The sequence below is a fragment of the Nematolebias whitei genome, chromosome 4 (assembly GCF_014905685.2).
Source record: "Nematolebias whitei isolate Nwh7 chromosome 4, NemWhi1, whole genome shotgun sequence".
Classification (NCBI taxonomy): Eukaryota; Metazoa; Chordata; class Actinopteri; order Cyprinodontiformes; family Rivulidae; genus Nematolebias; species Nematolebias whitei.
The window spans coordinates 7,697,055-7,709,667 of record NC_056501.1 but is presented as its reverse complement, the minus strand read 5'-3'; the positions used below and the strand labels follow the sequence as shown (position 1 = coordinate 7,709,667).

The window sequence follows — 12,613 nt, the reverse complement described above, 5'->3', positions numbered from 1 at the left end:
GGTAACCTCAGATCCTCCAAAACCTCCAACCACTGGTCTCCTCAGATCCTCCAAAACCTCCCGCAACTGGTCTCCTCAGATCCTCCAAAACCTCCAACCACTGGTCTCCTCTTATTCTCCAAAACCTCCTGCAACTGATCTCCTCAGATCTTCCAAAACCTCCAGCAACTGGTCTCCTCAGATCCTCCGAAACCTCCAGCAACTGGCCTCCTCATATCCTCCAAAACCTCCAACAACTGGTCTCCTCAGATGCTCCAAAACCTCCAACAACTGGTCTCCTCAGGTCCTCCAAAACCTCCAACAACTGGTCTCCTCTGGTCTTCCAAAACCTCCAACAACTGGTCTTCTCAGATCCTCCAAAACCTCCAACCACTGGTGTCCTCAGGTCCTGGACTTTTACAGACAGTTGTTAAAAGAAGCTGGAGATGCTTCATGGAGGAACACGACATTGACACAATTTAAAAAAGATGTAACGCTTCCATAAAATTCAAAACTAACTTATTTTATTTTATTTTACAAAAAGATGGTGCAATGTCTTATTTGAAACATTTGATGCATTTACTATGCTATTATTTATTTCATTGTTTGTTTTTACATTGCACACACACAAACACACACACTAAAAAAAAGATGAAGAAAGAAAAGTAAAATAGAACCACGAGTTGAAGACCATGAGGGTTTTATCACCAATTAAATAAAAACCTTTAAGATAAATTTAATGTCCAAGTCACTAAATGTTATTTTTTGCATCTTACGTTTTTGCCCCTCAGTAATTCTGGAGTTTAAGAAATTGGACAGAAAGAAAATGTGATGGTTATGCTTCAACATCTGCTGACAGATGTTAAAGGAACTATGCATGCAACAGAACAATTAGTGGTTTTGTACACATGCAGGTCAATTTACTGCAATAACATGATCTGCAGAGAAAATAGAGTACTACAGCACTTCTAATAAAATACTCACGAAAAGAACTGCATACAACAATAAGCTTAATTATAAGTAATGTTTTTGCCTTCAATTTCAAACGCTGGGGAAAATAATAAACAAGCCCCTGAGAAATGTGAATTAAGAATTATATGATGCAAGTACGTTGTTTCAATGTGTTAAACTCTGCATTTTACCAACGAGGTGAGCAACTGTGTTAATGGAAAACCTAATGCTTGTTTAAGTTTGAAACAGTGGTTTGCTGATTCTCTGTGTTTGGGCTGATGTGTTGAGGAGAAAATACAAGACGGGAATTTTTCTGAGCCAACAGGAGCTACATGTGCAAACGTCTCCCTTTAGCACCGTTTGCCTGAATTTGTTTGTCAAACTGGTTATTGAAGCAGCTTAAAAAAAAAAAGAGACAAAAACGAATATTGAAAACACAAATGAAAAGATAAAAATGACACAAATGAAAATTTGCATAACTGTGATTCTAATATTGGCAGTTCTCTTCCCGACAAACACAGATTTAGTGAAAAAAAGAAAAGAAAGTTAATTTACTTTATGATAATAGGTAATATTCTGTGTGGTTGCCAGGAAAGCATCATTTCAGGTTTAGAAAGTAATAAACATAATTTAAATTTAACGTTTCGGGAACCATGAGTCCCTCCATAAAGGCTGACAGCTTGCACTTTGACTGCCTTGTTACTGAATTATACACCAATGGAGGACAAAGGGACCGTTAACCCTGGTTCTGTCACCTGTTTCATGTGAAGCACTTCACCACCAAGCCAACCTGTTCCCGACTGTCTCAGACAGGAAACAGACACAATCTGTCCAGCTGAAGTCTGGCCAGCAGCCGCGGATGATTTAAACCAAATCAAACGCAAAGTGTCGAGGCTTCATTTGGCATTCCCTTTAACAACATGGTGGATAACTAGTCAGACAATGGATTTGTCCTTTATTCTCACAGATAAGGTCAAGCAGATAAATGACCTGCCGCCATGGAGTTCCCTGAGGAGCGATGGCATGACGAACGCCTGATCTGCCTTTCTCTATCAGACTCAGGAACATTTCCTTGGACGTGTGAGTCACGGCTCAGGACCGAGACGCAGATTTACAGATAAAGTTACTTCAGGTATCCTAACGAGCAATATGAAACTCTTAAATGGGTACTCTCTCGCTACTTCGCGGTTCGACTTTCGCGGACTCGCTCTTTTGCGGTTTTTCAAAGTAAGTTTGGACACGACACACGACTGATTGACGGCTGAGCCGCACGAGAGGCATGTCATTTTTTAATTTAAATTAAGTATTTTAAATGATTTAGCACCTGCTGCACCAGTACAGCCCACAGGTGCAGGGAGAACCTCCCTTCTACAGCATGTCATGATCTCCGCGCTCTCTGCCACCTGCTGGTGATTGCAGCGGAGAAGTGGGCGTGGCCTAGAGTGGCAGGTGACGTGCTGTGCACTTTTAGAATGTTTAGAAACATTGTTTAGAATATTGCAAGAGTGTGGGAAGGGTTTAAAACGCATTATATATATAAATACCAAAATAAACTATTACTTACGACTACTTGTATATTATTTCCTGCTGCCAAGAAAGGCGGGCGATAATGTAATGACACGTGTAGATCTGTGTTTGTTTGTCAGCAAAGCACTCCTAGGATGTAGTTTTTCATCTGGTTTATTTTCAGTCAACTCGATTAAACTCAAACCTGAGCTGAAACTTGGGGTGGTAGTAGCTGAGGTCATCCACAACATATACTCTGACAGCTAACGGATCAGACATTTTTATTTAAAACTTTGGCGTGCAACAGGGCGTCAAAGGAATGTGCATTGTGTGCACTAACCGTGCTCCATCCTTTTCACTGCTCTGTGATTGTGAATGATATTAAATGTTCCGTGTAATAATCGGTGTTGGTGTGACCGGTCAGTAAGGGACAGCAAGAGATACTTTTTATTACCCTCAAGCTGATTGATATGATTATGGTGTCGTAACTTCAGAGAGTACTTGAGAGCTGGTGGCTCCTGACTACAGCTGGGCTGCTGATAACAGCTGGACAGGGAGGGAGACGCTGAGAAGAATGGTGGCTACCAAACAGGGTTTATTTTTGATTTGTTCATGAAGTCAAAACGAGTCCAAGCCATTGATAAGTCTGTAAATGCATTGATCTTCTGTGATTGCCGGTTTTCTCCAAAGCTTTGTAATAAACTTGATGACGCTTACACCTGGTTGTTTTGGGAATCCCTTTTTTCCACGACACAAGGCAGTGGCAGGCTACTTTCATCGTCCCAGTTGTGTTGGTGAATGGCAGGTTCACTGCATCGTGATTAGTGACTCGCAAAGTTGTCATCAAAATGATTTTTACCTAAGTGAAAGATTGTGTACCTTTTTCTAGTAATACAAATTAAACCCTACTTTAACTTACATCTAATTCATTTCATACAATATGAAGTGTTCCGAGACGTCACAGGAAAGAGACCAATCAACTGAGGAGCAACATCGAAACGAAGACAAACATAAGAAGGAGGCAGCATAAAAAAGTTAAATATAAAAAAAAGAGTTGAAAGCAAGCTTGGGGATACATTCGGCTTCACGCAGAAACTTTTTTTACTTTAATCCTAAAATTCCCCTCATCAGCATTTCCAGCAGAGAAAACGGGAACGCTTACATTCAGCAAATTCTTCCATAAAGCATTTTTTGAAACATTAGTGCCACCAGCTGAGCTCTGCTCATTCACAGACGTATTCACAAGCTCAGCAGGTGAAAACGCTACATAAACGAATCAAAACAGCCACAGCTTGACACAAGAATCACTGTTTTTTTTAGGCGGACTTGAGTTAATTTTGAGACAAAGACAATCAATAAACTGGTTAAAAACATCAAACTTACAACACTATTTAGGGGAAATAGTAACAAAATAGTGCTTGGATGATTTGGCTGTATTGCACATAAAAACAGATCATATTTTAATTTGCACTTGTATTAAAAGTTGCATTAAAATGACACAAGTAGAGAAGAAGACCAACAAAATGTGAAAGACACAGACTTGGAGGAAGTGACGGGTGGAAGGAGGACAACAAGTACATGCGAGAGTAAAGACAGAGGTTCAGGAGAAAAAAGAGAAGATGCATGAAGGTGTAAGAAACCAAAAGGACATGAAAGATTAGAGCGAAGACAGAGTACCATAAAGACATGCGGCGATGAAAGAAAAATCATTTTAGTTTTTAATATTAATGCATCTACGAGCGTTTCATCTTCCTGGGTTTAATCAGCGCTGCGTCCTGACAGACTGTCCGCTGATGCTTCACTCTGCGTCACGATTAAACACCTGTTCACTGAGCGCCACTGAATCGTGTCCGCTCTTCTAACCTCGTGTAGCTGAGGCGACTTTAGGTGACACAACGAGAGCAGCTTAAACGTCTACCATTATTGTGTGAATGTTTATGAAGCATTCACACTATTGTGATCCATTTTACTTCCGAACATTGTCGACACCTTTCCCGTTCCTCAATTTTTGCGCTATTTCAATAATCATAAATCAAAACGTTCGGCTCTTTCAGGACAATCCTGTTATGACTTTTGGTATTGGTGCAACTTTAGCTTTTTGAAATATTTAGCCTTTTATGCCATTTTCTTTCCCCACAGAAAATGAATTGAGCTCATTTTCCATCCTTCACATCTTTAGATCTTTTTTACAAACTTTTCCTGCTCCTTTCACATTTTGTTCTCGTTCAGCTTCTTTCAGCCTTTTTGTGCAAATTCAAAATTTTCTTTCAGCTATTTTCAGCTAATTTAAACCGTTTTTTTTTGTTTAGCTGTTTTGTGCTCCTTTCAGATTCTTTCTGCTAACAACAACAGTTTTGTGCTTCTTCCAACTTTTTTATGCTGATTGCAGTTTGTTATGCTCCTTGCAGCTTATTTCTGAAAGTTTCAGCTTTTTCTTCTACTTCAGCTACTATCTAGCTGATTTATGCCAATTTAAGTTTTTTCAGCTAATTCTGCACTTTTTTCAGCCTAATTCAGCAAAAAATGTGCTCTATCTCCACGTCCTTGTAATTTCAGCTTCTTTCGGCCATTTTTGTTACTTTTCAGCTGTTTATTTTTTGCTAATTTAATTTTTTTCAAGTAATTTCCACTTTTTTGAGCTCATTTTTCATTCTTTCAGCCTAACTGGGTAAACATTTTCTTTCTGCTTTCTTATGCTACTTTAAGCTTGTTCTACCTTTTAATTTTAGCTGTTTTCAGATCGATTCAAGTTTTACTAGATAATTTCTGCTACCTTCAGCCTAATTAACTTCTTTATGCTAATTTCAACTTGTTGTGATCCTTTCAACTTTTTCTGCTAGTTTCAGCTTTTTCTGCTCTTTCAGCTACTATTTAGCTGCTTTTATGTAAATTTTAGCTTTTTCAGCTAATTACACATTTTTAGCTCATTTTAGCTCTTTCCACTTCCTTCTGGTAGTATAATCTTCTTCCTACAATTTCAGCTACTTTTCAACTTTTTTTTTCTCTAATTTCATCTTTTTTTTAGCTAGTTTCCTCATTTTTGTGTTAATTTCTGCCTATTCAAACCTAATTGTATGTGTTCTTTCTGTTTCCGTCTGCAAATTTAGGCTTGTTCTTCCATTTCAGCTACATGCTTTATAGTTTATTTCAGCTCTTTTCAGCAAGTTCCTCTGCAATAAACATTCACTCTGCATTTTCGCAGGAAATTCAATTTTTCTAGTTAAGCTTTAATGTTTTTAAACATTTTTATTCATTTGTGCCTCCAATTGTAAAGAAAAATCAAAGATGTCGGTCTCATGGTTTCACCTACAATATATGCTTTATGGTCAAGATGCTGAACTTATCATTTTAGTCTTTTTATACAATATTTAACTCTCTTGTTGCCCTTGGGTCAAAATGACCCAGGAGGCGTCAGTTTTAACTCTATGAGACCCCAACAGAACCTGTGATGTTAGCTCAATAAAACTTTAATCAAATGGTACCACTAGAAAATACAGATTTTTATTTTTGTATAGCTTTAACCATTTTTATTAATAAAATTAAGTCAAAAGCATTTACGACCTTGCCCAAGAGGTTGTAAGATGACAGTCAGAGCAATGGGACAAAGGGAGAAATTACTGAAGACTGAGTGATGCAAAAACCATCATGTAGAAAATCTTCCTTTAGGTTTAAAAGATTTATAATAAGTTGCCAAAAGCATTAAACACTGAACTGATTTCAAACAAAGTCTCAAAGATAAATCTGTGAACAAGACACTTCCCAGATTTTCATTCTTATTTGTCTCCTGTTTTCATTTATATTTTATGTTGTTGTTGATTTTGATTTCGCAGCAGACATCATTAAATTTAAAGTAAATGCACAGGTTTATCAATGTGTTGCATTTAAAATAAGTTCTGCTTGTAAACACTTTTGCAGCTGCAGAATTATATTACAGCTTTCATTAAAACACCTGAGTGTTTCCGACTCCTCCAAGTCAAAGTGTTTGTGGTGAAATAGGCCTATAATTGAATTACTGAACTGAATTACAGTTTTTCAGCAGAAGCTTGATCAGTTCCTAAAACCCAACAGGAGACAAAGACCACAAACTAGACAGCATTGTTGGTGGTTTAATGTTATTTTGTAACGTTCCTGCTCAGATAAAGTTTTATATAACTCAACTCAATGACAATTTTTTCTGTAAAATTGGAACAGGCCAAGGTTTCTACCAACAACTCTTTATTTAGGGATTTGAAATGGTGTTTTTCAATCTTCTTTGCTTTCACCTAGAAAGCAACAGCATTAACCCTTTAAAAATGTAATAACTTTAGTTTAGTTTATAAAACGCGTTCAAATTTCATCTCATTTAGGCAAAGTGTGCTATGACTTTTGTTTTCTGTTTATTTTTTAAAATGTAAAACGTATCGATCGTTTTTTTTAACAAGTATTTTCCCCATAGAAATATACTGCGTGCCATCTCTGATCTGGTTCTGTTCAAAGCCAAACTGAAGATGTATTTATTTAAAAGGACTTTTAATGTTTAAATGTTAGCATTTAACATTTTTTTAACCTCTTTTACCTTCTTTTATCGTGGCTGTGCTTTTAATTTGCACTGATTTATTGTGCCCTGTTTTATTTGTTTCATCTTGTAAAGCACTTTGGTCAATGCAAGGCGTTATTGGAAGGTGATATAGAAAAAGAGTTTATTATTATTATTATTATTAAAAATAGACTGAGAACTCTAATTCTTTCAGAAACGTTGTTGTAATCTGCCGTCTTCTAAATATATTTCAACTTTTAGTTGTTGTTTTTAGCTGTTATCTAGCCTTTTATTACTTTAACTTTTAGCTAAGTCTTTGATACTTTGAGCATTTAGTTATTGCTACTTTTAACTTTTAGCTAGACTTGTGATACATTTAGCTCATTTTTTTTTAGCTTTAACAACTCAGTTTCAGCTTCTTTCAAACTGCACTTTCACAGAAAATTACTTTTTTCTAGTTTAATCTGTGAACATTTTTATGACAAACATAATATTAATATTTGCTGTCCCAAGTGATCTGTTGGTTATGTCATAATTTCATCAAAAGGAAATTTAAGTCTTTTCAATCTCTGTCATACACACCTTCATAGTCCATGTCCCAGGGGCCCTTCCTGATGGAGCCGTTGTCTGAGCTGGATGGTGGTCTGGCAGGAAGATTAGGGGCCACACTGCACACGACTGGCCCCTGTGTCCTTGAGGATCCACTTCCTGATGAACCAATTTGGCTGCGAGGCCTCAGAGACCTGAACGGAGTGTGGTCCAGGTTGTTGGTTGAGCTGACCAAAGAGTTCATCTCAACTGGTTTGACGTCTTCGTTGTCTGCTTTCAAGCTCTTTGCCAGACTGGTTGGAAAATAGCTGTTAGTATAAACAAACATGTTTATTTAAGTTTTATTATGCTAGCATGACCCTTGTATACATCTACCAGATCAAAAGTTACTTTCACACCAGCCTCATTTGAGCTGAAACTTCAAACTTTCTTGTTTGATTTGAATCAAGAGTACAAAAGTAAAATGTTTTAGAATAAGTTCTGAACCAAGTGGTTAAAAATCTGTGTAAACCCTACAAAAGGAATCTTAGTTTTGCTTAAACAAAACCATAATTGGCTTGTTTCTTGTGTAAAACATATTTTATTGACTAACAGTCCAGGGGTTCTCAACACTGGTCCTTGAGGAACACCATCCTGCATATTTGCTTCGACACATCTGATTTTAATTAATGGGTGATTAACAGGCTTCTGCAGAACACGAGGAAGTAATTAAATCACTGAATCAGGAAGTTGGAATAAGGAAACGACTAAAACATGCATGATGGTGTTCCTCAAGGACCAGGGTTGGGAACCACTGGACTAGATGTTTAGGATGCTGGTGTAAAATGAAATATATGCAGATTGATAATAATAATAATAATAAATAAATTAGATTCTGCTTTTGTGTTGCAATGAAAACTCTTCTTTGAGACGTTTGTTTTTATAGATAAAGACAAATAGGAAAATTCATGCTTACCCATTTGAATCCTGGACACAGACAGGCGTTTTCTTCTTCTGCCGAACATAAAACACCCTGACGCAAACAAAGATGCCAACCAAGAAGACTAATCCAAGCACACCAGCACAGATCACCAAGACATCCAAATATCCAGTTATTGGAGACACCTGACAGAGGACGACAGCAGATGAGTTTGACTGAAGATACATGGAGAGTTTTACTGTCCTGTAAAGTTTCCATAAAACCGACCACAGGCAGTGGATCGCAGTGGATGTTGCCTCCGGTGACTTTACAGTCAAACCCTCCAGCACAAGGATTGGGCGAACAGAATTCCGCCTCGTTGTGGCATCTAAATGTTTGAGAGGAGACAGATTTGAGAGCTACGAGAAAAATAAAATGCACATTTACATCAGCCTGTGAGATCCTCTAAACAAACATCAGCGTGCTGTTTCTGCAGTTTGCGTTGAAGTCCTTCATTTGCATTAAATTATAAAACATGCAGGATTTAGCATTTCTGAAGAGCAATTATTAGCAGCCTTATTGTGTTGATTTCTTGCTTTTATTTTTGTGGTCATGATCAAAAATGACATCCCCAATACATTAAATTCACCTAATACCATGAGAGTTTTGTTTTTATTAATTTGTGTTCCTATTAACAGTATGGAAGTAGATTTTCTGCTATGCAGCCTGTAGGCTTCACTGAATGGAAATGAGCTCATGTCTGTCCTATGGGTGTATCATGGATGTAGTAATTTGAATAAAGGAATGTTTTTTTTTCCTGAAAGCAAAATTCTAAAATGGTCAAACTTGGTAGGAAGGAAATACAGTAGGAGGATAATATATCCTAGTTCAGAGCTATTCAACTAAATTGCCCACGGGGCCACAGTTACTGCAAGCCAAGAGCTCAGGGGCCAGACATCCAGCAATTATTATCATTAAGTATTTTTTTTATGATTTAAAATCTAGTTTTATTTAAAAAGGAACCCATTGGTGGGCCAAACTGAGCACACCCACGGACCTGATTTGGCCCCCAGACTCCAGGTTGTACAGCCTAGTTTACTTTTTATGATGGAAGAGAAGATGTGATTTTTTTTTCTTCTCCAAAACTAGAACAGAATTTAGGCGTTATGACAAAATTCTCCAACATTTGAGCTCTTTCTTAGGGCTTTTTGTCCAAATCTTTTGCAACAATAAAATGTTTTTTTTTTTTTTTTTTAAACAGACAGTTCAGATAACCTTATTTAAAACAAACGGCTTTGGATCCATGTGTTTTTGATGATAAAATGTGGAAAATAAAGAACTCTACCGCACAGCAGCTAGCAACGTTGGATTGACGACACTAAAAGCTTCACCGCAACCTTTCATGTTCCCGGTCCATGAAAGAAACGGCGCTTCTCGGACCAGCTGAGTTCTGATTGCTAAGTGCTGCGGCTGATACAGAAACATATCATTTAGTTGAACGTAGCATCCCTTGCTGTTCAGTGTTAACCTCTCATCCCCCAGATGCAAAACGAACCAAATTAACATATTCAATCAACACTTAAAAAATTCAGTGCCTGCTTTCTTGACCAAAATTGTATAATTGCATTGTGTCTGACATTAATGATTGACAGCTGATCTATCCAAACAATGTTCAGTCTGTATTAAAGCATGTGCAACAGAAATGCACTTTCATGCTCTGTGCTGTTATGCATTCAGAGTTATTAAACCTCTTCACATGTTTTTAAAGTCAACAGGAAACTCTAGCATCCTCTAATTATGACACTTGACACTAATTATGACACACTTCTTCACACTCAGTTAATCCAAGGCCCACCTGGAACATGAATTACTGTCCATGACTGAGGAGCCACACAGTCCCAAAGACAAATTTCATCAAAGAAAAATATGCAAATGTTTCTGTATTTTTGTTGGACGGCCGTCGCACAACTGTCTGTTTGAAGAGTGGAATTGCATTTGTTTGCTTGTGAGTTTGCGTTTTGGAGTGTGTTAGTTCAACTGCATAAACATGCAAAGTCAAAGCTGTGCAAATTTTATTTTATTTTTTCTAAATGAAAGCATGTACTGCGAGGATGTTTCACAATATAATGAGGGCTGTGCTGCTTCCTTCATGTTTTCTTGACCTTGGTGCAATTACAAGAATACCTCTGAGGATGTAATTACACTGTGCGACCAAAATTTATTTGTAAATGTTAGAGTGGTAAGAATTTTTATTATTGTTTTATTCCTTTTCTTGGGGGCAGCACGGTGGCGCAACTGGTAGAGCTGCTGCCTCTCAGCGAGAAGGTCCTTGGTTCAAACCCCGGTCCAGGGGCCTTTCTGGGTGGAGTTTGCATGTTCTCTCCGTGCATGCGTGGGTTTTCTCCGGGTGCTCCGGTTTCCTCCCACAGACCAAAAACATGCATGTTAGGCTGATTGGTAACTCTAAATTGTCCATAGGTGTGAGTGAAAGTGTGAATGGTTGTTTATCTCTATGTGGCCCTGTGATGGACTTGCGACCCGTCCAGGGTGTACCCCGCCCCTCGCACAGTGATTGCTGGACATGGGCACCAGCGACCCCCGTGACCCAAAATGGAATAAACGGGTAAAGATAATGGATGGATGGATTCCTCTTCTTGGTTAACTGCACCCTTTTTTTTTACTTGTAATTAAATAGAAGACCAGAAAACCAGCTTCTCTGCTTCATTTAATTTTTTTAATGGTTGTTTTTCCATGCATTCCTCTTATTTTGAGGTGCTAAAAATATCTTAATGGTAAATTTTATTGCAATTAAAAACTGTTTTGTGAGGATTATTTTTTTGTCCGTATGCCCTGTAGTATTACCATATCTATTAAAATTAGAAACCTCTTGTCCTAAAACAATGTAGACAAACTGGTTTATTTATTACTTCTAGGCTGGACCATTCTAATTCTTTATCCGAGTGTCCAAAAGCTTTGAGAAGTTCACTTGAGCCAAACTGCTGCTGACAGATAAGAATAATAAAAAAAAAAATCATATGTCTCCAGTTATAGCTTCTCTCATTTCCCTGTAAAATTTAGAATTTTAAATTTTGATTCCAACAATCAAAACTCTCAACAGCCAATCTGAATTTTATAAATAAACATCTATATTTTCCAAACCGAGCACTTTGTTCTCAGACTGCAGGTTTACTTGTGGTTGCTAGAGTTTCTAGAATTAGAATGGGAGGCAGAGCTTTCAGTGTCTGGCCATAAGGCGGATACTGTGTCCACGTTTAGAACTAGGCTTAAAACTTTCTTTTTTTAATAAATCCTATAGTTAGGGTTGGCTTGGGTTGCCAGAGTTATACTGTGATTCTGCTTCTATAGGCTTTTATTGCTGGACAAACTGACTCTATTTCCTTTATATGCTGCTGTCTTTATTCACTCTACTGTTCATGTTTGCATTTGTAATTACATTATTTATATCATTACCAAGTGTTTTTTTTTCTCAAGTTTTACCCGTAGAAATTACACCTGGACCACAAAAATTACACCTGAACCATGGAAACTCCACTTGGACCATGAAAATTCCACCTAGACCATGGAAACTACACCTGAAACATGGAAATCACATCTGGACAATGGGAACTACATATTGACCATAGAAACTACACCTGGACCACAGAAACTACACCCATACCCTAAAATCTACATCTGGACCACAGAAATTACAGCTGGACCATAGAAATACACCTTGACAATATAACCTACACCTGGACCATAGAAACAAAACCTGGACCACAGAAACTGCACCCGGATCCTAAATTCTACATCTGGACCACATAAATTATAGCTGGACCATATAAATACAACTTGACAATATAAAGTACACCTGGACTATAGAAATTACAGCTGGACCATGGAAACTCACATTGACCATATAAATTACACCCAGATCCTAATAAATACACCTGGACCATATAACTGTATTTGAATCATATAAACTATACCTGGACCACAGAAACTACCCCCAACCCCTCAAAACTACACCTGGACAATAGAAATTACAGCTGGACCATGGAAGCTCACATTGACTATAGAAACTAAACCTGGACAACAGAAAATTAATCTGGACCATGGAAACTCCACCTGGACTATAGAAACTCCACACATGCTTTTTTCTTGTCCGACCTAAACCTGGATGACAGAAACGTCATCTGGACCATGGAAACTAC

The 12,613-nt window shown here is 37.7% G+C and overlaps 1 protein-coding gene across 1 annotated transcript in view; it reads right to left on the bottom strand.

Annotated features, from left to right (window-relative positions):
* LOC119408366 (protocadherin Fat 2-like) overlaps positions 1-7,747 on the bottom strand; it is a 13,911-nt gene extending 6,164 nt beyond the window's left edge. The window contains exon 1 of the mRNA XM_037675168.1: positions 7,535-7,747. Coding sequence (XP_037531096.1) covers positions 7,535-7,745 — 211 coding nt within the window. The 5' untranslated portion in view covers positions 7,746-7,747. The remainder of the gene's footprint in view (positions 1-7,534) is intronic.
* Positions 7,748-12,613: the final 4,866 nt, after the last annotated feature.